The 24772-nt window shown below is 40.1% G+C and overlaps 2 protein-coding genes across 5 annotated transcripts in view; one reads left to right on the top strand and one right to left on the bottom strand.

The window, feature by feature from the left end:
• The first annotated feature begins 1436 nt into the window (after positions 1 to 1436).
• Positions 1437 to 8708, top strand: cbx7b (chromobox homolog 7b). Its single transcript, XM_053639145.1, has 6 exons — positions 1437 to 2122; positions 2914 to 2957; positions 3099 to 3164; positions 3277 to 3343; positions 3451 to 3739; positions 4421 to 8708. Exons 1-6 carry the CDS (start codon positions 2054 to 2056, stop codon positions 4618 to 4620), a joined length of 735 nt encoding a protein of 244 aa, XP_053495120.1. The 5' UTR covers positions 1437 to 2053; the 3' UTR covers positions 4621 to 8708.
• A 164-nt stretch (positions 8709 to 8872) lies between these two features.
• Positions 8873 to 24772, bottom strand: part of ep300a (E1A binding protein p300 a) — a 28607-nt gene continuing 12707 nt past the window's right edge. For all 4 annotated transcript variants that reach the window (XM_053639141.1, XM_053639143.1, XM_053639142.1 and 1 more), the window contains exons 13-31: positions 24443 to 24595; positions 23612 to 24040; positions 23239 to 23460; positions 22983 to 23148; positions 22688 to 22806; positions 22219 to 22458; positions 21505 to 21593; positions 16882 to 16962; positions 16610 to 16666; positions 16326 to 16403; positions 16164 to 16231; positions 15900 to 16050; positions 15529 to 15675; positions 15234 to 15347; positions 14951 to 15116; positions 14685 to 14852; positions 14444 to 14605; positions 14090 to 14371; positions 8873 to 13905 (exon numbers count right to left, since the gene is read on the bottom strand). In XM_053639141.1, the coding sequence (XP_053495116.1) occupies positions 11104 to 13905; positions 14090 to 14371; positions 14444 to 14605; positions 14685 to 14852; positions 14951 to 15116; positions 15234 to 15347; positions 15529 to 15675; positions 15900 to 16050; positions 16164 to 16231; positions 16326 to 16403; positions 16610 to 16666; positions 16882 to 16962; positions 21505 to 21593; positions 22219 to 22458; positions 22688 to 22806; positions 22983 to 23148; positions 23239 to 23460; positions 23612 to 24040; positions 24443 to 24595 (5694 nt within the window). In that variant the 3' untranslated portion in view covers positions 8873 to 11103. The remainder of the gene's footprint in view (positions 13906 to 14089; positions 14372 to 14443; positions 14606 to 14684; positions 14853 to 14950; positions 15117 to 15233; positions 15348 to 15528; positions 15676 to 15899; positions 16051 to 16163; positions 16232 to 16325; positions 16404 to 16609; positions 16667 to 16881; positions 16963 to 21504; positions 21594 to 22218; positions 22459 to 22687; positions 22807 to 22982; positions 23149 to 23238; positions 23461 to 23611; positions 24041 to 24442; positions 24596 to 24772) is intronic.

Genomic DNA, 24772 nt, shown 5'->3' with positions numbered 1-24772 from the left:
TTCTCGTGTAGTCTATCACCTTTGCTATAGAAGTGTGTAAAAATGTGATTAATCAAATATTTGCAGTAGTCTCTTATAAAAGTATGATGTATATCCGAAATGAACCCGCACAAGAATTTTTTAAAAAATGCACGAAAATAAAATTACATATGAATAATTTTTTTTATCTTTTGAAGTCAAACATGTCAATGCAATATACACACTTTTTTTCAAACACTATAGGCCATGATTTTTTACATAAATAATATATTACTCATTCACTCACTTTTAATAACTGCTTTATCCATGGTCACTGTGGTTCCAGAGCCTATCCCGGGAACACTGGGTGCAAAGTGGGAAAACACCATGAATGGGACACCAGTTTATTGCTGGGCACCATGCACACACACAGGCAATTTATCTTAGCCCATCCACCTCCTGGCATGTTTTTAGGAAACTGGACAACCTGAAAGAAACCCATACAGACAGAGAAAATATGCACAAAAACTCCACACAGACGGTAACCAATGCTCAGGATCAAATCGGGAACCCTGGAGCTGTGAGGCAGCAACACTACTCCCTATCCTAACAATACATCAATAAAACCATACTAAAATACTCCAAAATGCACATGAACAGGGGAAAACAATTTTTTTTTTAAAAATCATAATTGGTGAGAATTGCTAAAAAAAATTGCTGCTAAAATGTAGTAACAAATACTTTTATAGAACTTCATCTATGAATGATTTTAATATAATTTTTTATATGCACCCCCAGCAACTAATACATGTGCACACACGCCATAATCTCTGGTAATATCTGGTCAATTCAGTGATAATTTCCCCATTCCTAGAACTGTTGTTGGTGACCTGAATTTTTTCAGCATGAGTGGTGCACAGTGGGTAGAGCTGCTGCTTCACAGCTTCAGGGTCCAGGTGCACAGGAAGATGTTTTAAGTAGGGGACTTCCCAGTAGCCAGTAAGTGGATTGGCTACTACAAGTTGCACCTAGGTGTCAATATGTGTGCGTGTGTGTATGAATGCATGTGTGAATGGTGCTCTCCAATTGACTGGTGAATAATCCATATTGCATTTGCTTGTGCAGTGTGCACTGATTTTAATAGGATATCTAATGTTTCATTTTAACATTCAAATCATTTTTATAATGATACATTTTGTAAATGAATTTATTCTGTAGCCACTAGGGACCTATGACTAATGTAGTAATGTAGCAATGTGTTATCCAATAGCAGCAAAGAAGGGGAACTTGTGTGCACACTTTTATTAGTTTAAAGGAAAACAATCCTTTAAATAATAATAATAATAATAATAATAATAATAATAATAATAAGTTGGGTTGTGAGTGTTCAAAATAACTAGAGAGCAGTTTTGTGTGTTTAATCATTGCAGACAATTCCAACATGGTGGTGCAGCAGATAATCTGGCTCCCTCACAGTGCCAGGCTCCCTGGTTCAATCCTGAACTAGGGTTACTGTCTGTGCTAATTTGGCATATTCTCCCTCTGTCCATGTGGGTTTCCCACAGGTTCTCTGTTTTTCTGTCTCGCAGGTGGACTGACTATGCTAAATTGCCACTAGGTGTGAATGCGCGTGTGTGAATGTGTGTAGGCTATAGACCGCTGGACTGGCATACCATCCCAGGGTGTATTCAGACCTCGTGCCCAGTGTTCCCGGGATTGGCTCTGGGCCCACAAGTTTAGGTTACTAAAGATAAACGAACGAATGAATGAACGTTTTTGACACTTTTGGCTTCCCAAACTGTTAGCGCAAGGCTATGCGCGTGGGGGCGCGCTGAGCCATGCAGATGTGTCGCAGATTTTAAAAGTCACTGTGCGCACAGAAAGATCTAGTACGAGGAAATGGGACGTTGAAAAGCTTTCAAAACTGAAGCCAAATCAAAAAAACTGCGAAGAAAACAGTAGGAGAGAAGGAGTAGGACACCACTGATTCGTCTCGTTTGCACTCATTTTGACGAGCAAAAGCGCACTTCTAAATAGCTACATTACACAGCTCTGGTGTTATTTATTCAAATAAATTACAATCGCAAATAATCCCATGGAACTGTCAGCTATCGGAGAACAAGTGTTTGCTGTGGAATCGATCATAAAGAAAAGAGTGAGGAAGGTAAGGGAGCCACGCTGCGAGCTGCAGTGAATGTTGTTGGTTTTGCTGTTTTGCAGAAGTGCTGAGGATTTTAAGCAGCACAGTGTTTACATCATTAACATGACACCATGCTTAAGGAGGAGGGCGGGGAGCAAAGCGATCGCTTCATCAACGTACTTTAATGGAGCCTAGAAGGGAGAGAAACCAATGTGTATAGCATGTTATGAAACCAGTAGGTGATCCGATCCAAATCTTTCCTCCGCCGTGTTTCCTCCAGAGTGACACAAAGTGCTACGCAGTATCCTTCAAACAGCGATCACATGGGCTAAAGTTAAATGACACGCTGCTGTCGGATTACTCATATACTCATAAGTATTCCTAGTGCGGTGGCCTACTTTTTTATTTTACCTTATTATATATATTTTGATATTTTGATGTTATACTGCGCAGACAGTCTTAGTGGCAATGACGGAGCTCGAGCTGTGATGCGCGTGCACTCTCTCAGCCTGATAGCGGGACTTAAAACGTTTAAGTCAGAAAAAAGATTTCATTTCAAAATGTCAAATGCAGCCAGTCCGAGTCTCTGTAAACGCGCACCTCTGTGCCAGTCTCTGTGCACATTCACTCTCAATCTGCCTGCAGCTCACAGTATGTGCGTCACTGTTTTGACTACAATGTAATTAAACGGGAGCTTTTGGGGTCGACCCTTCAGCGTTTCCTCATACGTCATGCGTCATTACGTCATGCCATCTGAAGACCATGACAGACTGTTAGCTGAAAGCGTGAACTCTTTTTTTTTTATAATGTTTCAGGGGAATGTGGAGTATTTACTGAAGTGGAAGGGGTGGCCCCCAAAGTAAGTATGCTCTCCCAAGTTTGTAAATGATTCACAGCATGTGTTAAAAAACCCAATAATCTCGTCATTTTATTTCTATCTATTTTTATAACCACTATCGAATTCTAAAGATAGATACATAAATAAATGCTTAATTTGCAGGTATAGCACTTGGGAACCTGAGGAGCATATCCTGGATCCCCGGCTTGTTCTAGCATATGAGGAGAAGTGAGCTTTGTTCAAATTCAGGAATCAATATACTAACTAATAAAAATAAAATTACACTCTCTTGTTTAAGCCGTTAGTTCAATTACGTTTCTCAAATTCCATTTTGCAATAGAGAGCACAAGGACAGAGCAGTGGGCTGGCGTAAGAGAGGACCTAAACCTAAAAGACTTCTTGTGCAGGTAATGTCTAGCATGTCCTACCATTACATTTCTTCTTATTGACTGTACCATCCTGGCATCATGCGATTTTGCTGTACAGTTTCTTACTTCTAATCTTTATCCAAAAGGGCATTTACTCAATGGATCTCCGCAGTGCACACAAAGCTGCAGAGAAGTCTCCAGGACATCTGCACCTGTCCCTTACACACCCCCTCAATCCACAGGCTGGACATACAGCGCAGAAATTCTGCTCCAAAGAAAGTGATGTATATCGTCAACTAGTTCATCACAAGAGAAAGAAGAGAAACCTCAAAGGTTATTCAGTTGAGGACTGGGAGGAGTTGGAGAAGGATGACAACTATGAAGAGGAGGTTATAAGACAGGAAGAGACAGAGACTGGCAGGGCCACTCTAAACAGTGAGTATGTTAGTCAGAGAATAGGGATGAACGCTATGTTGACCTAAATCAGTATTGTCATCCTTCAGTAAAATAGCTACATAAGCCCAAGTAACAAAATGCCAAAAAGAAAACATTTCAAACTGGGCAGACATGTTTGTGTAGTGGGCATTTTCCAGATTAGATTAAAAAAAAATTGTAGAGGAACGATTACATTTTTGTGAAAATGGAAAGCTTTCTTTTGCTACAGAAAGTGGAAGCATCAGCAACAACCTGTAGAACAGCCTTAATAGTTTATTTTTTCCCCGTTAGACTGATTTCATTTTCACTGTATTCTATCTGCATATTTTATCACAGTCATCTGTTGAGATTTTCATGATGTATATCTGTGTGAGGCTACATGTGAGCTGTCCCCCACCCCTTGTATGAATGTGCCACCTTGCCAAACATCTCTGCCCACCAGTGTAAAAAAATTCCCTGTAAAACATTCCATATCCCTAGTAGAGGTGGGATTGTTCATGTGCATGCTCCTTGTCCTTGCTAGCCATGTATTTTAATGGAAAGTTTTGTTCCATACTATCCATACAAACACTTGTTCAATGTTTACCTCACAGAATTGCTATATACAGAACTGTATCTCTCTCTCTCTCTCTCTCTCTCTCTCTCTCTCTCTCACACACACACACACACACACACAATCAGGTAATGTGGAGACAGAGCGTTGGAGTCCAATAACTGGATCAGAGGAAATGACAGTGTCTCCAGTGTGTGAGGAATGGAGGCCGGTTATGGGTTTGGAGGAGGTAACTGTGACAGATGTCACCATCAATTCACTGACAGTTACTTTTAGAGAGGCTTTGGTTGCAAAAGGCTTCTTTAGAAGCTGGGAACTGGAGCTGTAATACTGTACAGGAATATGATAAAGTATGAAGATGTCACGTGAGACAGAAGGAGGGAGAAGTGAAATGTGAGACTTTCATCAAAAGCACTACATGTATTGACGTTTTACATAATTCTTTCTACTGAGAGACTTTTTTGTTTGTTTGTTTGTTTGTTTTATATTTTAAGGTACATTTATGAGTAGTAGAGCAAACATCCTCAGCATGGGAGGTCTTCTCTTCCTGCTATATGTATATGCTCTGTTGTTGTCAATGCAGCAGAAGCAATTTCAAAATACAGTTTTATATTTGAAGCCTGTGATCTAATAGAAAAGAGATTGAAACTATACTCACATAGTACTGCTACTTGAGGGTGTGTTTATTTGAGTACATTTAAAAGTACTCTTTAGCTGTACATAGCCTAATTTTTAACTTGCAATCAGTAAATAAAATTGCCTATCAGACATCGTCAAACAAGAGGCACTTGTGTGCACACTTTTATTAAAAGTAAAAACAAGTAAAATACAAATTTTGGTTGTGAATTGTCAAGATGATCATTTTTAGGGAACTGGAGAATTATTTTTAATATGAAATGATTAGTATTAACAGGGCTGATATCACAGCAACAGGACATAACTGTTGAGGAATTGGGGACCTCTCAGACAGAAATATGTCATTGCAAACAAGTCATGGAAGAATATAACTTCAGCTGTGCTGTGCACCCCCTTCTCTTAAACATTGTGCATGACAAACCAAGCACATTTATTTAGTATTTAAGTATTCAAAACTTGAAATACCTTTGGATGATGCAGTTATCTGTTGTCCCTATCATAATCTCCTCAGTATTACAAAAGTCTTACTATAATACATACATATTCTAACAGTTTATTTTCACTCAGCGTTGTTTTACCACCAAAAATAAGAGCAGAAACAAAAGATAGGTGAGAAGTGGCAGCACAGCATGCTCATTGCCAGAATTGAAAGTGAGAAAATATAAACATTATGGTCAGTGGATTTCCGTAATTGCTGTAGCTGGGCATGCAACCACTTATATCTGACACCACCATGCTGTACTGCCACCAGGTACCTGTACCACCACACCACACAGCCCACTACATCACCTGTCTACCACGAAGGCCACAAATGCCCAAACCCCTTGCAGCAGAGCCTCAGAGCTGCATAGAGTCAGCACAAAATTGCAGACCAGTGGAGCATATATAGCTGACAATACAAATCAAAATACACATGCCAAAACTAACCAGGTACAATATGTTTAAGTTGTTTAATAATTAGCAAACAATTAGAACAACTTAATTGTTCAGAGAGGATTAAATTCACTATAATTCCCTTAATATTTGAGGCTGTTGCCACCTCAGAAAGCCAGCAACCTTGATTTTTTTTTATCAAGCCCTACTGCTGCTCCTTTTTTTTATTTCCGGCGTTCGAGTTTTTTTGCTTGATTGTTGTTTTTTTTTATTTTTTGCTTTACCACTAATGTTAACCTCATGACCCTTGTAATGCCTCTAATTCATCTCTGACTTCACAGCATTGTAATTAACAGTAGCTTCCTTCACACATAAGGTTTTGGTGGGATAATCTATGGCCTTCGAGTCCAAAACTCATGTCAAATCTGACCAACCTTGTTTGTTTGGTAAAAAAAAAGAGATGTACTGCAGATTTGAACATGAAGTTCATGCCCAATAAATTATTACTTAAAGAAAGTAGTGAAGTAGCTCATGAAACAATTTGATCCAATGTTATTCAAGAAAAACTACTCAATTAAAACATTTTTAAAAATCAGATTTGGCGTTTCCTAATACATGAGTACAGGACTGTTGTACATGTAACACTGGCAGTTATGGAAGAAATGGTCATTTATGAAATGTTAGGTCATATAACTTTTCCACAGATTTATTCTATTTCAGAGTTTACTCTATGACATTTGATCTAGATGTCCATAAGTGTTTGTTCATGTTTTTCCTGTTGACCTGTTAACTTTCTTTCTTTCCTTTTTTTTTATCCAAGGCTTTCAGGTTCAACCATGTAGTGAATAGGGAAATGGGCCAGATTTAAAACAGCACCCATATGTTCCATATTGTGACTAGTTATAGCCTAATACTCTGATCAGTATAATGGTGTCCTTCCATTTTCATCATAACCATCACACTATTTAGGTAGTAAAAATTGCAGCATAGCAAACAGAATTCCTAACTGCCATGTTTCACTGGAAATGTGTACAGCGCCCAGCTTTATTTTGATAGAAAATGTAATCAGATGTTGTGTAGTGTGAGCACTGTTACGATCCAATATATGTGTAAATGCCTGTTGCCTATTTTGAGTAGAAAGCAGTTTGCTTAAAGTTGACCTGTGACATGTTTTACCAACAGTGTAGTATAGTTGCTCAGTATTCATACTGTAGTGCTGCAGGCTGTGTGAGTGATTGGCTTCACTGTGTCCGACAGTATGCGAGCTGTCACTGAAAGACCCCGTTTCCACCTGGCCATTTGATGTGTAGTGTACAAGGATTGTATCCTTGCTCACCCAGCTTTTTTACTTCGTAGCAAATAAACAAATCATAGATATGACACAAAACGATTTTTGTTTAATAGATGAACATTCTGGCTATGTGAAACATACCTCAAACAAATGAAATTAAATTGTTTTATTAATGGCAAATATTTTTCCCAGATCAAATTGAGGAAAAAATTATGGAATCAACAACAACAAAAAATCACAATTAGTACTTTGTTGCTCCTCCTCTGGCTTTTATAATGGCCTGAATTCTTTGAGGCATAGACTTCACTAATGAGAAACAATGTTCTCAATCAAGCTGGTTCCAACTTTCTCGAATAGCAGGTGACAGATCAGCTTTGCAGGATGGAGGCTGGTCATGGACCAATTTTTACATTTTATTTCCAACAAAAATGTTCAATCGGAGTGAGATCCAGACTGTTTGCTGGCCGTGTCTTTGAGTTAATCTACCTTTCTTGAAGAAAAGCTTGAACACACACTGTTCTGTGGCAAGATGCGACATTATCATCCTGAAAAATGACTTCATCACAAAAAATATTTTCTATATTATGTAAATAATGTTTATCAGACTACACTTTCAAAAAGTGCATTATGCCTATACACATGAAGTGACCGAGTGTAAATGGGGTTAAGAGTATACACTGTATTGTCCATGTTTCCTCAAGCAGAATCACTTCTCTGTCCAGTTGTTCCATGTTTCCTTTTAAGTTTTAAAGTTAAGTTTCGCACATAAAATTTCACACACCATTAGAGCTGTGTGTGTTCTGGTTGTCAACATTTTCTCCGGCCTGTGAGGTCATGCCATTTCTGTCGTTGTGAACAGACATCGTCATACAGTGTGAGATGTAATATGCTCACTCATGGTACAGCCTGGTTTAAGCAATGCAGCATTTAACTCAATAGAATCAATAGCTTACACATTTCCATAAACCATCAGTACACAAAAGTGTTGTTTTTCCATGCAAGTAAAAAACCATTGCAATTAACTGATTCTACTGAATATGTCTCAAAAATAAATAGATAAGTTCATTTTCCCCTTTTAATATTTTATTACTTTAGAAGTAATTAGAGATCAAGACAATATGGTAACCTTCGCCCTCCACCCTTTGCAGAAAACATCTGCATACCTGCCTGCTATAATTTTACTACCTCTAAATTTACTTAAATATCATTTCTATAGCAGCACTTTGTAGCATCTATTGTTCCACTTTTAGCCAGTCATTGCAAGACTTGTCTGCTTGTGTGTACTCTGATATTCTCTTGCTATTCACCATGTGATGTATATTTATACCAAAAGGTAATTGCATCAACCTACACTGTATTTTTCTATGATTACATATAAATGTTTAATTGAGCATAGTGTTAAGAAAATGTTTTGTACTTTTCTTATAATTAGTGGTAACAAGGTACTCTAATCGCATAAATATTGAACATACTACCAAGATCTCTGTAATCGCTGAAAATCTGCACTTTACACAACAGATACCCTGGTGTTGTGATGCCAGAATACATGGCAGTATTTGTACTATATTAAACAAAAGTGCTTTTATATTGTAATAAAGCAAAGTGTGAGAAATCAATGATTCTCCCCCCCCCCCCTTGGATCTTCAAGCATCATAATATTCATATGTTCATGGCTTTGTTATTTTATCGATTCGAGAAACAGCATAGTGAAAGTACCATGAGAGTACTTGGACGGTCTGTGGAAGTCAAAATTCTATACAAAGCAAAACCACCAAATGAGTTTTCCATTGGTACAAACATACTTTAATGTACAATTAAATAATTGAAAAAAATCTGACCACAAAAATAACTTAAAAAAATTATTGAAACCAGAGCATCAAATATTTTTGCTCCTCCCAGCAAGCACCAAAAAGTGTTAGCAAGAGAAAAGTGGTCAAAACTTTAACAAATCACATGGTATTTGTCCAGTCCACATCTCCCCCATCCAAAAAAAAAAAAAAAAAAACAAGCAAAAAATAAAACAAAAACAAAAACAAAAAAAAAACACCCACACAAAAAAAAACAGAACAAAAATATGTTCAGTTACTATGGTTTGTACAGTGGATCATTATGTATATATTTATATAGACATGTATAAGACATTTAATCAAAACATTTCTCAGCAGTCCCCAAGAGGGATGTATAAGGTATGACAGTGTCATTTCGCATTACGTCTCTTAAAAATTGTAATTTATCAGCTCGTTTTACTTCGTTTTTTTTTTTCAAAAATTAAATAAAATATCTATCTATATGTGTATATAATTTTATATATGACAAGTATTTTTCTTATTTTATAAAATAAGTCTCACGCCATATTGCCACTGTTCAGGTCTTGTCACGCTAACTTTACCAGTTAAACATGTGAAGGAGTGGGGAAATTAAAACAGAAAATTAGAACAGAATTGCTTTTCATATTTCATTTTCACCTGTCTTTTTCTATCTGAAATGGACAGTAGATGCCCTCCACAGTGTGTTTGGGTGCAACATAAAGACAAAGAGAACCAGCAGTGCCTTGTTACTACACACCAATCATTTTCTTTTTATAAAAAAAAAAAAAAAAAAAAAAGGGGAAAAAAAAAAAAAAAACCAACCCAAAAACCCCCCCACAACTCAATTTTAGTATACATATAAACCTGCTCGTGTTGGTCTGAAACATCCCACCCATGAAAACTCCCTTGAATTTAAATCAGAAGGAACCATAAATAGAAAATTCTATGACTTGACTGTCCAGTTCAATGTATTTCAATTTTATTTAACAAAAAAATTATAATAATAATAAAAAAAAAGTTTTAAGTCCAGAATATCTTTACACAGTAGGAAAAAGATGATTGAAATCCCAAAGTTCTGAGCATCAAAAAAAAAGTCAGGAAAACAGTTCCTTCCTGGACAGAGAGGAAGTGAGGACAGAGTCCATGAGATGGCGCAAAAAAAAAAAAAAAAAAAAAAAAAAAAAAAAAAAAGCATTAAGATTGCTTCCTTGAGAACTCAAAAATTCCCTCATCAGCGTTTAAACCTCATGGTAGAAATTACTGCACTGTGTCCAATGATTATAGCATATGTGTAGTGTCAGCAGTTCTAGTACCATTCCAATTATAAAAAGACAGAATGAAAGATTGAAGTACACATTCAAAAGGACAGGGACTACAGTAGTGAGAAAATCGTGACATGCATAGGACAGTATGTAAGCATCCCATGCAATCTGCCATCGGGGGGGAGAAAGGGAAAGGAAGAAAGAAAAAATAAATAAATAAATAAAAATAAAATAAAAAAAAGATACACTGTGGTTTTTACTCGAAAAATAAACCCCAAAATCCCTCCCTCACAAGACCATAAAAAATAAAATTAAAAAAAATAAAATAAATAAATAAAAATGTATCCATTTCTTGCTTGGTTCTGCAAACAAAAATACATACATTACAAACTGCAACCACTTTAAAGAAAATATGCCAATAGTTGTCCAGTAGGGGCCTCTGTAGGGATTCAATCCGTCTCCAAGAATGAAGGTAATAAATAATAAGAATTGTTAAATTTTAATCACCAACTGCTGATGGTAATTAACACTTTTAAAAATGGGCCCAATATTGAATGTGTATGGAGGAAAAACAACAAAGATCTATTGTGTTAACACATTTTTCTCTTTAATTTTATGCATTTAAAATCTTAAAAAAATATTTATAAAAAGGCAGTCATCCCCAAAAATAGTACGTCAAATACCAAGGAGAATATTCCCATCCTTTCACCCAGAACCCTTTGAACACAATTGGCTAAAAATATATGTGCATATATTAACAGCAATAATTTACCATTCATTTAATTTATTAATATTTGCTCATTTAATGTAGTATCTCCCATAGGAAGGTGTAGTCTTTTCATTTACTTCAAAAATATTAAATAATAACACTAATAATGAGAGCAACAGTAAATTTTTAAAATTGCAACCCATTCCTGTTAAGTGTTTTGAGGACTGTAATGCTACATTAAATTTAATGAGCTGTGATTTGTCCCCATGTCTTGGTTGCTGCCAGCCAACATGTCATTAGCTCCTTGCCCATGCAGGGGCCCCATTCCACCAAGCTGTGAAAGCATGGCATTCTGGTCTGACCCAAATGGGGCTTGGTCCAAAGCATTAGCCTGTTGTTGCTGTTGAGATGATGGTTGTGGAAGTGGAGGTGCTACCATGCCAGTGTGATGTGGGGGAAGATGACCAGGATGTGGAGAGCCTGTTTGTGTTTGGGGGGAGATGCGGTGTGGAGAAGGCTGGGGTTGCATGCGAGGAGATGGACTAGAGTTTGGTGGCAGAGACTGGGGTCGTGGCGATGGCTGGGGTGACCTCACTTGGTTGCTAAGAGAAGTGGAAAGTTGGTGGCCCTGTAAATGCGGAGACTGGGACATTGGCTGTTGAGGGCTCATGGGATTATTATGCTGAGCAGGAGACCCACCACCTAGATGATGCTGCTGCTGCTGCTGCTGCTGCTGCTGCTGCTGCTGGAGGAGCCTTTGGTGCAGTGCTTGCTGGATAATGGCCTGGGAAGGCTGAGGCTGAGAACCACCTTGAGGGGGCTGTAGTTGCTGCTGTTGAAGTGAACTACCACCATCACTCCCTTGGAGTCCACTCATGGCATTCTGTTGCTGCTGCTGCTGCAATCTCTGTTGTAAGGCTGCTGCCACCTGTGGAGACATGGATCCTGAATAATTCTGTTGAAGCCCAGCCTGCGGTCCTCCTTGCTGCTGCGGCAGTCCACCAGCTTGAGCTTGACCTGGCTGCTGAGACGGCATCCCAGGCTGGGCAAGATAACCTTGCTGCTGTTGTGATTGCGGATGCTGAAACTGACCAAGGTTTCCCATCTGCTGCTGCTGCAAATGTTTCCTCATGAATTCTTTGAACTGGGGTGACATACCGGTCATGTTTGAGCCTTGACCAGGCATAACACCATGTTGCTGCTGCAAAGCCATTTGCTGCTGCTGCTGCATATTCACACCCATAAGGGAACGCTGTTGAAGTTGTTGTTGCTGCTGCTGAAGTGGGTTCGTAGGGGGCATGCCAGTCCCTTGACCCATGTGCATACCTGGTTGAGTGCCCCCTGTATTTACATTTAGCTGCTGGCTTTCCATGGTTGCTGGGCCTGCACCTCCAGCACCAGGCCCACCTCTTCCAAGGTATTTCGGCACACGCTGCTTGACAAATGTTGCCATAAGCTGAGGATTTGAGCGCAATATTTTCAGGACCTGTTGCTGTTGAAGGGGGGAACTGGGGGAACGCAGAGCTCCAAGAAGGTCTTGCAAGGCACTCTGAAGGAGACCTCCACTGCCAATTCCTGGGTTTGAAGCTCCACCTGGGCCAGCCATCATACCCATCACTCTTGGTTGCCCCTGTTGTGGAAGCTGCTGCTGCACCATCTGTGGTGGTTGTTGCCCAGCAACCATTCCTGCATGACCCATTTGACTCAACATTCCTGGTCTCTGCTGAGGGGGTATGCTAGGGGTACCCCACTGCTGCTGTGGAGGTTGGAGCTGAGGTCCACCCTGTGGAGCTTGTGGCATTTGCACCGGAGGAGGAAGTTGGTTTTGAGGCCCTCCTTGTTGCTGCATGCCAGCTCCTACCACACACTGCTGTTGCTCCATTTGAGCCCTGGCTACAGTGGATTGTGTCTGGGTTTGTAATCCCTGGGGCCCCACCATCCCTGCTCCAGGATGGTTCAGACCCATTGGGTTTTGAGCCTGAGGGCTCTGGTGCAGGGTGTGTGGGGCCATCATCCCTGGTCCTTGATTCATCTGCAGGCTTTTTTGTTTAGCCATTTGCCTTTGAGTCTCTGCCACTCGCTGAATCTTCAAGGCCATTTCCAGGGCTGCAGGAGGAGGACCAGAGGGCTGCTGTGAGGGAAATGTTGACTGACCTGGGTTTGACTGTTGTTGCTGGGGTAGACTAGCTGGGCCCATACCAGGTTTCCCCATAGACTGAGAAAGTGGAGAGGAACCTGGAGGTCTTTGCACATATGGAGGAAGGCTGTTGGGATGCTGAAGCTGCTGTATGGAGGGTGTCTGTGGTGGTTGCTGTTGTTGAGCCATCTGTTGCTGTGGAGAGTTCATCATCCCACCACCGGCAGGTAGCTGCTGGAATTGAGGATGCTGCACCATTCCTGCAAGTTGCTGCTGCTGCTGTGGACCTCCTGCAACTCCAGGCTGGGGGACAGGAGTTGGACATTGCTGAGTGGGTGGCTGTAGGGCAGGAGATGGAGTACTTTGTGTGGGTGTCCCAGGTCCAGTAGTACCATTATTGCTGGGTGATGGCAACCCTTCATTTCCACCAATTAGTGGCTGGCCTGTTCTTTGCATGCTAGCCACCCTTCTCCGAAGCATCTGGGCCTGCTGAACCCGGTGCTGGAGCTGCTGTTGACGCAGTTTCTGCTTGATGTTTAGGCAGAAAGGCACAGGACACTTGTTCTCTTGGCAGTGTTTAGCATGGTAACAGCAAAGTGCAATAAGCTGCTTGCAGATAGGACAACCACCATTAGTTTTACGCTTGCAGCCCTTGGTATGCTGGACCACTCTTTTCATCTTTTGACAGGATGGAAGTGAGCAGTTGGCATTGCGACACTGGCAAGCATGTACCAGAGACTGAATGCAGCGCTGAATGCTAAGACGGCGTGAGTCACCAGGACTCTGCATGGAGGTTGCAGCTTGGCTGTTGCTCTCATCATCCAGACCCAGGCCCAGCTTCTCCATCTTGTGCTCATGACCCTTTGTATTGTAGCAAGTGATGCAAAGGTCATAATCCTGTGATGAGACAATACAAGAATAAATACTTCAGCGGACCACAGGCTAACAGTACCATAGTTTAATGGAGACTGCATTAAATGAAGACATAAATAAGCCAACATATATACAGATGACATTTTACACCTCATCTCAGTTTCCGCCCCAGATGCAGAAAACTTTAAGCAAACTTAATATTCCTTACCTCACATACAGTGCAGTGGAAGCGGGTCTCAACATGGTGTTTGCATTCATTACAGGTATAGACGAATCGATCTTGGCTCTGGTTGTGCAGCTCTACCAGCATACACATGGAACTCCATTTGGACCGCCTTAACGAGGAAAACTCCAGGTGTTTGTCTCGTGCCAGTGTAAGGAAAGCATCTCGTCCATCCATCAGGTCACATGCCATTAACGGATCGGGGTCCATGATTGGTGGAAGAGCATTGGAAATGGGCCCAGCAATCAGCCGGATGACAAAGAACACCTTAAAGAAAGAAAAATTAGAATACCAAGTCGTCCCCCTCCAATTAAAATGGTGAATATGTCTCTGTCCTACCTCTTTATGCTTCTCCATGGTGGCATAAAGTTTTTGTGACAGGTCATTCGACACGTTTGGCATCCCTGGCTTCTTTTTGTTGGCTCGGCTCAGACTGCTCTTGTTCTTGCTCGTCTTTTTATTGTTCTTTTTCTTGGCGTTCTTGCTGTCACCCTTTGTAGCCTAGAGGAGGCAAGGTGGTATACAATCAAATTGACTCAAGGGTTTAATGTAACTATGGTGAACGGATTTTCCAACTTACATCTACACTTTCACAGGAAGTACTGTTCTCCTCCCGTTTTCTCTCCTCCTCCTCCTGCTCCAGCTCCTTAATGCTCTCTTCAAGCACATTGGGCCAGAAATCACCCTCAAAATAAGGCAGCTCTTTGGCACTAGTGAGACGATCCTCAGTCGCCTGCTTGAAGATGTCCTGCAAAGGAATAAAATGGCTTCTTGAATCTGTCTGTGTCTTTATAAATATACATGCCATACAAAGCACCATTTGACCCAAAATAACTAATCATGTACCTTATAGTCATGTACAATGCGCTCTGCCACAGCTTTATCCAGCATCTTCTTGTACCACTCCTGTAGTCGCTTAGGCTTGGGTATCTTTTGGTCTGCAGGGTGACAGTGGAAGATGTAGTCATCTCCCTCACTGGGAGGGCAGGCCCAAATGTGGCCTGTAGTAAACCTGAAAGTAGAATCACAAAATCAAGGTTGGGTAGGAGGCAAGTGGCAAAGATGCAGGCATAAATTAGATAATTTAACATTTCTTACTCCATCATGACATCCAATGGAAACATCTTACCCTAATTTTTTGACATACTCCAGATACCCAATAAGAATCTCATGGTATACTGCTGTTCTCAAACAACGTGGCTGAAAAAAGTGCACACTGTCCAAGTAGGATATGTATACTCGTCTGTTAGGGAAGAGGAACAGCATTATCAGACTGTACAAAAGGTGCAGTCCAATAACTTGTATTTAAAAACTGACAGAGTGTAAGAAAACATGGTTATATTTGTTAGATGAATGACAGGGGCAATATTATTTCTGTTTAATAACATGTTTGTTCAAGATCATCTAATAAGGATATGCCCTACCTTTGATTAGGGTGTGGACAATCTGAGCTGTATTCCTGCACATGCATGCCAAAAAAGCAGACATCAGCACCATCAATGTCCTCAAAGGCAAACAGAGCTTTGGATTTATATGGGAAGGACTCTGGCATCTCTCCACTGTCCACAAATCTGAGAAAAAGGGGAAAATAACAAATCAACGGGCAACATGGGTCACAGACTGCAGGAATAATAAACTTTATAAAAAATAAATAAAAATAAAATCTCCCTGTCTGCTTCTTTTATCTTATGACCATATTCCTAGCCAAAACAGAGGATAACAAACAACAGTAATGGCAATGTTCTTAAAACTAAGGTCAGCCTTACATATCTAATCAGATCCCAGCATCTCTCACCTGGATTTCATTCCTGGTTTGACTTCTACAACCTTCTCAGAGACATGGACAACACGAATAGTGACATCACCAGATTCTGGGTGGTTTTGGCGCTTCAGAAATTCATTAACACGAGTTTCTAAGTAGTTGCCCAGTTTAGTCTGGGGCAGCCCTAAATGAGCAAAAGAACATTTACGGTGATCAAAATTATACGTTATTAATAACGTTATTATTGACTACCCCATTGTTTAATACGTATTCATTAAAACGTGTAGCATAACATACTTTTAGCAGAATATTTATTATCTTTGCGGTTCTTGTTGGACTTTTTCAGACACTCGTTACAAACAAAGCTGAAATAGTGAGAGAGATGTTGGTAAGATGGGAGTTCCTTGAAATACAACCAAAATGAGTTAAATCAGGACTACCAGCATCACAAAGACTCACCCTATAGGCCAAATAGTGTCATTGTGCAGAACACAGATCTGATGCATTTTACGCCCACAGTCCATACATTCTACAAATCTACAAAGAGCACATGTCAAATCAAGTCATAAATGGTATAAATTATATTGCCCAAAAGACTGCATTATAGCATATAGTATTAGTATCTGCAATACTCAAAAAAAAAATAATGTGGAGATTTTTTTCCTTTGTAGTTACTAAGAGTAATACATTATTTAAGAAAACACACTCAGCAAAATATCAGCAACAATGATGATGAAACTCACAACTCAGGGTCAAGTGTGTCATTCTTCTTCTTTTCAAACTGGTCCTTGTTGATTGACCTGGAACATGAACAAGCAGCTTTTAACACATTGAAGTAGGACAACAGCTAGAAAACTTTCCTTTTCTCTATGACAATCTCTTCAAATTCTATCTGGGCAAGAACACTGAAGAGAGTGAGGTGACATACAATTAACCTAGAATTGTTTTTTAAAAAAAAAAAAAAAGATATCCTTCATGAGGCTAGAAAAGAGAAAGCCTTGATGGAAGAACTCACGTCTGCGGCTGGGATGGGTCATCCCCTAGGGACACGCTTTCACCCTGGATCTCGTTGAAACACTTCTCACAGAAGTGGTACCTGTCAGCAAGAAGTCCATATTTTGGTGAACTACACCATTCACCAGCACCACAGCCATTCACAGAAAGGCCATGACGAAGCAGACACCAATCAGTGCAGCGCAAGGCAGGGCAGGCCAAGTGGGAAGCAGGCACAGATGAGGAGCGCAGGACAGGGTCGTCGCCAGAGGAGTCAATCATGATGCAGGGTTTTTGAGCAGGGATTTTATGAAGGAAGGGATATGATTGAGATGAATGATGAGATGAAAGCAGGCAATGGCAGACAAGTGTTGAATTACAGAAAGGGAAGTGTCAAAAAAGGAGAAAATAAAAAAACGGGACATTAGATAAAAAGGTAGGAATGGACAAAGACAGGGAAACGACAGACAAGACAAGCAGAAAGCCAAAGCAAAGCACAGATTAGCGTTTGCATGTGTAATGAGTAAACCATCACAGCTAAACAAGAGCATAATCAACTGCACGGGAGGCGGGGGTGAGGGGGGGGGGGGTAGGGAGTATTTACAGACACATGAGCACATTAAACATATACACATGCTGCAGAAGAAAAGTGTCAGCCTAAGATTATTTTAAGGCTGTCTCTTCTCATAGGAGGCACAAATATGCATGTGAATTACACCTTCAGACCAGCTGTTAGAGAACCGTTTCTTCTGTTAATAAATACAATACCCTTCAGAATTATTGGAACTACTTACAACTCAGACGAATTACAGGTGCATCTCAAAAAATTTGAATATTGTGGAAAAGTAAATTTTTTCCCCACAATTGAATTCAAAAAGTGGAACTTAAATATATTCTAGATTCATTACACGAAGTGAAATTTCAAACCTTTTTTTTTTTTTTTATTTTGTTTTAATCTGGATGATTATGGCTTACAGCTCATGGAAATCAAAAATACAGTATCTCAAAATATTAGAATAAAGAATTTATAATACAGAAACGCTGACCTTCTGAAAAGCATGTTAATTTATGCACTTGGTCGGGGCTCCTTTTGCACAAATTACTGCATCAATGCATCATATATAGCTATAGCATTTTCTCTGAAAAACATGTACCAAAATTGACACCAATAAGGAATATTTTAAATAAATACAAACAAACCATCCTTCTTTTAAAATTTATTTTTCATTTGCTCTCAGTCCCCAGAAGGGATGTCACAAGAACCGATACTTCGGTACCAACATTCTTAAAAGTGACGGTACTTGTTTTTCTGCAGTAGCGTAGGTACCATTGGTAATGAAGGTAGTGAGGTTGCAATTCTTTCAAACCTGATGCGGGCAGCAAATCCGCTCAAGTGTTTTAGTCAATCCACAAGTGGTAAAGAAGAAAAAGAACGCCTACAAGCACACAGGAAAAACTACAGAAAATGGCGACAAGTTTAGCTCTGCCCCGACTTGTTGAAAGGCAGAGAGAGGAAAGCTCATTGAGAGGAAAGGTATCATTGGTTGCCAGTGTGCAACCGATGCCATCGTTCATTTCAAACAAAGCAAGGAAACACCTCAAATTTGGCAACACACCTAAAAGACAGGCCCTACATCATGTCTGTTTGAGGTAGCTGGCATTGTGGCCGTGAAACCAGCTAACATAGTGCTCCATGTAACGTTAGCTATAGCCAGTTATTTTTTAACGACGCTAACGTATTGCAGTGTTATAAACTACCTCCTAATGGGCCACCATGCATTGCCATTCAGCCCGTGTCCTGACACCAAAATGTAGAATAATGTCTCAAATAATTATTGAAATGTTAATGGTTGTAATAAATCTTTTTGGCCTGCCACCATATCAGTGAATTTAAACTAATGCTTGCATTCAGAGTATAAGGGGGTGTGTTTGTGTGCATTTAGGAGTGCACCTTAACCCTTTATTAGTCACTGTCAGGCAGTGTTTGATAAATAAAATATCCCTCTCTCTCTCTTTTTGCCAGTATTAACCAGAGGAGGATGTCCTCCAGGAGCGTTTAATTTTATTTTTTACATTTTTTTTTCTTTTTATTAATTTTTTTAAAACCACACCGTGGTATCGAGTATCGTGTACTTTTGGTGGTATCGGTACCGACTACTAGATTTTTGGTATCGTGACATCCCTAGTCCCCAGGAACTCCGCTGTTGCCTTTAACCATGTTGTGTTTCTGGGGAATATATAAGGTTTACATTTAAAATATATATATATATATATATATATATATATATATATATATATAAAAATAAAAAGGTACACATCTATACTACACTCTTTTACCATCCATTTCAATGGGCCCCCCCACACACACCCCAAAGAACACAAGAGAGACAGATGATCAGGTAATGCATATAAAATAAGACTGCAAAGGAGTGGGAAAAAGCCTGAAGTCCACATTTGCAGAAATGTATTGTTTATACTTGTGGTTGTCAATTTTCATGCATCAATGATCCCCCTCCATATTTTCCAATGCATTTTAGAGCTGTTTTTCATGGGGAAATACTCAGGAAGAGACTCTCCAGGTCCCCAGGTCTATTCTCCCAGGTCAAGACTCACAAACTATTTAGTTGTAAGGGCACGGATAATTTCCAAGTAAGGGCTTTGTAGAAGGGGGAAAAAAAAAAAAAAAGTTAACCAGGTAGTTTATTGAAACATTATTTTCCCTCCCCAAAACACAATGTGCCTGCTGTGCGAGTTCAAAATACCACTTAATGAATATTATTCTTTTTGTATATTACAATCTTTACTCATTTTCATGACTGGGTGCCAATAATTCTGCAGTGAAGTGTATGTACACTAACAAAAAACCACTTTAGGCAGCATCTACATACCCCACTGGGTAAACCAAACCATAGTTTGACCATCAAATCTTCTTAGGACATATTTTGGTCAATAAATACTGTGTCCTAACTAAAAGAGCTGTAGCAATACAGTATACTGTTTCGCTTGATATGAGGCTCTCGAGTAAATACATCAGCGCATCGAACAGAATACATTTAACAGACTGCATAATTAAGTAGGCTATTAGTCATAAAACAGTGCTTATACTACTTGTAAATGTAAATTTACTACTGTAAAACATTTAGCCAAATCAATCCCACACTCCCTCCCCTATTTATTTATTTTTTTTAAAAACAAACAAACAAAAAAAACACCTCCTCTGTATCTAGTAATTAGAAGATACACACATACATGCACACATATGCAGTATCTCACAACAGTGAGTACACCCCTCACATTTTTGTAAATATTTGATTATATCTTTTCATGTGACAACACTGAAGAAATGACACTTTGCTACAATGTAAAGTAGTGAGTGTATAGCTTGTGAAACAGTGTAAATTTGCTGTCCACTCAAAATAACTCAAACACACAGCCATTAATGTCTAAACCGCTGGCAACAAAAGTGAGTACACCCCTAAGTGAAAATGTCCAAATTGGGCCCAATTAGACATTTTCCCTCCCTGGTGTCATGTGACTTGTTAGTGTTACAAGGTCTCAGGTGTGAATGGGGAGCAGGTGTGTTAAAGTTGGTCACCCTTCTGTGTCTGTAAAACTAGACGAAAACACAAATGCTGCAGCAATTGGGCTGCACAGACACCACCCTGAATAACACCACCACTGAAAGTTTAGCCACGAGTAACTTTGTTCCACTTCAATCAGCCCATGCAGGATTTCACAGAGCTTTTTTTTTGTGACCGTTGCAGCCAAAAATGCTTGATTTTGCTGCGGCTTTTTCCCAAATTTTTGCAATGTAATTTGCGACGTTTTTCTGCTTTGTTTTCTTGAATTGGTGAACTTGCAATTGCACAGAATTGTTTTTCACCATCTTTCATGCTTAAATTTGTTGGTAAATGAGACCTCCTTGCTGAAAGAAAAAAAAACTATAGAAAACCTCATAGAATTTGTAATGGTTAGAATTGGAATTGTATTGGTTTTACTGGTAATTTGTTTCCTTCTATTGGTGGCATGTTATGTCTAGTGGATACCATTATGGACCAGAAATGGTAATGGTTTCAATTGTTAGCTGATTATTTGTAGTGGAAAACATTAGAATCTATGTGATGGTTTCTATTGTTTATTTTTTTTTATGCAGTCATGTGCCACGCACATGAATCGAAGAGGGCTTTGGCTGAATGCGCGTTGTGATGCATCTTGGCCCAAATCAGAGTTTGCTTGATTTCAGAGTTTGCTTTATGGCATTAATTTCTGTGTTCGCAAAATCCTGGAGGGACTGCTGTTTAATGCATGGTTTTTCTTTTGTTGTATGCTGCCAAGAATCTGAATGAATCACAAACACTGTAATTGTTAAGTTTCAATTATTGTGCTTTTATAATGCTGAATGTTTTAATACAATAGAAAATGGAAACCTAAGGCACACGTTATGTCCATGCTCACTTTTGCTGCGTTGAAAACTTATTGTATCAAAACATCACCATATCGAAACTGCAAAACTGAATTTTGTGCAACATTACACACCTACTAACTAGGTTTGGCAGTTTTTGATCATGATATTGTTATAATATAAATATGAAACACCATATTATATTTGTGTATGTATGGCAGCTATCCAGTCTATGTCCCTTACCTGTTCTGGTAGCTAAAGTAAGCAGCATCTCGAGGTATAGTGCAAAGCTGCTTGCCGTAGCAGCACAGAGTTTGAGGGGAGAATTCCCGCTATGACAGAAAAAGATGAAAGACAAAAGCATGGAACCATTACAACAAGCAAATTATGTATGGCAAGTAAGCTGTAGTTAAAACAAATGCAAAATTTTGTGGTGTCTGAAGTCAAGCTGGGTGATATGGTCAAAAATGTTAAAATAAAATTTTCTATGTTGACCCATTTTGATATTTAATCACAATGTGTCAGACTGTAACACATCATGATTTATGAAGAAAATCCTCCTAAATGAATGCAGAATTAATTTAGTCTTGGAACACAAAATACATGCAGACAGTATACAAAATTAGACTTACAACACTTGAAACCAGTTTTACACTCTCTGCTGGAGTGGGCAAATCAGAAATTCATTAGCTGGTCACTGGGCAAGTCACTACTCCAGTACGCTTACCTAGTCCCATGCTTTGGTTGATGGTGAGCTATTTAGCTAGTCAGGTACATTAATACAGACTAAATGCCCATTCACATTAACCACATACAAATCAAGATCCCTTTATCGCCCAGCACTACTGTGAAGTGCATCATGAAGCTAAGTAGGGTTATACTTCAGTAATAAAAAATTAAAATAAAAAACCTGTCTATTGCCTCAGTTTATGAGCCTACCTCTGAGCATACATTTACCTTTCTCCCACAGCAATAACCAAGGCTCTGCATGACAGGGTCTATCTCTTGCTCGAACACCTCGGCCAGTTTGGAGCAGTACTTGTATACACGTGAAGTCTTGCGATTGTACAGCCAGGCATTGTTGAACATGAGGCAGATGTCATCCACATATTGCCACGGCTCCTGATACTGGCCCGTGTCAAGTTTGCGTTTTATAGTAGACAAGTCCATAGGATTCTTTACAATGTCAAAATAATCCTGAGGAATGAAAAATAATACAATAAAACGCACATATTACATATTCATTACTTACAATATTACTGTTGGGCTCACAGTTTTTATAGATAAATAAATACATGAATTTGTTAGTATAGCAATCATATCACAAATTCATAACTGCACAAATAAATCACATTAATAAGCCATGTCTAAATCAGTTAGGACAAAAACACTTATCTGGTGTTCATTAGTGGTAAAGGACACATACAGGTATTCCCAGGAGTGATGGATCCACAGGCTGGCGGAAGGGGAGAGACTCCGGGTCCTGACGATAGAGACACTCCAGTGTGGGCATTAGGGCCTGTCTCAACTCCTCAGGTTTGAAGACTAGTCCAACAAAAGGGGGTTTAGTACAAATTGAAATGTTTTAATGGATTTCATGCAAAATGTTTATGCAATCAGAAAATATACTATTCCGAGTGGTTGCATCAAGCCATGAAATTCTACATCAAAGCATTTGGGTATATCTTGTATGTTAATTTCCTTGTGGAAAATGTTCTCACGTTTCTTTTTATTAGATGTTCCAGCTGGAGTGCCAGGGGTTCCTAAACCAACATCACCTTCTTTAGGCTCAGTTTTCAGTTCAGGCTTTTTGTCCTCCCCTGCTGCCATAGATGTTTCCATGGGAATACTTTTACATCCATCACTTGAAGGCTCCTCCTTCTTTATCTAAGAAAAGAGCAAATAACCTCTTATACTAGCTGCATGGGAAGGATGAATTTAAGTGCCTGGTGCATTAAGCTAGTCTCTTTTTGTTACCTCAGGCATTTCCTCAGCCTTTATATCTCCTTTCTTGCCAGTTCTCCCTCCCATCATTGAGGATTCCTCATCCGCCTCTTCTTCCTCATCCTCATGCTCAGTCTTAGGCTCAAGAATGCCAGTAACATCAGAGGGTGCCTGCTGGGAGGATGCCTCAACACTGCTTACAGAAGCAGGAGTAGCAGCCTGGCCATCTACTGGCAGAGAGCCCTTCTGAGACAACTGATATGTAAAAGAAGAGACAGAATAAGATGTTGGTCATTGGAAATGCAGAACTGACAACACCATGACCAAACAGGTGCAATTAATAAGTGTCCTTCACTGATGTCAGCTAGTAACAAATACTGTCATATGGCAGGATAGAAACACTCACTGGAGTGGGAGGATGCTGAGGTGCAAGAGCAGCATTTGGTGTTGAGGGAGCCCCACCTACCGGCTGCTGTAGTTGCATGGCTTTGTCAGTGTTAGCAGGCTGAGGTAGCTGCTGCTGACCAGCACCCAGGTTTAAGTGGGGCAAACTGGGGGTGTGAGGCTGTGGAGTCTGTGAACCTGGTAGGCTTGGAGGCGGTGTGAGGTGTGGAGTTGGTGTGCGGCTGCGTGCTGGAGAGGGAGAGCTCTGCCGGACAGCTGGACAGTGCGAAAGGCTGATGGAATGAGAGGGGGAGGATGACGGAGGCACTCCGACCCCATTGTTGGTGCCTAGAGAGCCCACTGATGCCCCGCTTCCCACTCCCCCAACCGAGGCAGGCTGGGCTAAAGGACTACTGGCTGGCAGCAATGGAGGTGTCGGAATTGGAGCATGCTAAAACACACACACACACACACACACACACACACACACACACACACACACACACACACACACACACACACACACACACACACAGCATTCATAATTCAGCCCTCAATGAAAGGTGAATAAATGCAATACTTTCAAAAAAATGCCCAGACACAGAGAAGGAGCCTTACTGTCTGTGTGCATGAGTATAGCTGCATGTCTGTGCTAAATTATTAAATGAGGCATAGCATTGGGTACTTGAGTTGATCAGTAATACAGGTTGTGAGAATGTCCGATGCAGATTTGATAAAAACTCTACATGCAGGGCCACAATTCAGTGCAAATTCATGTTGTGGCTATTCTAGCTCATAAAACTGCAGTGCAGGGGTTTGACAAACAGTGCTAGATGGGAATTTCCCCTCATACCTGGGCCATGCCACCCTGAGGGCCAGGTTGTGCCATACCAACTGGCCCAGTACCATGCATTGGGCTTGAACCCTGAAACTGGCCGGATGGTAGATACTGATTCTGCATTTGTGCAACATTAGGTGGTGCCATCCTTGAAGGCCCCATAGGCATCTGAAACATTGAAAAATAAACAATACATTTACGGCATTTGGCAGACACCCTTATCCAGAGCGACTTCTCATTTATATAACTGAGAAATTGACGGTTAAGGGCCTTGCCCAAGGGCCCAACAGTGGTAGCTTGGCAGTGATGGGGCTTGAACTCCTGACCTTCTGATGAGTAACCCAG

This window comes from Ictalurus furcatus, chromosome 13, assembly GCF_023375685.1.
Source record: "Ictalurus furcatus strain D&B chromosome 13, Billie_1.0, whole genome shotgun sequence".
Classification (NCBI taxonomy): Eukaryota; Metazoa; Chordata; class Actinopteri; order Siluriformes; family Ictaluridae; genus Ictalurus; species Ictalurus furcatus.
This window is presented reverse-complemented; position numbering and strand designations above follow the sequence as displayed.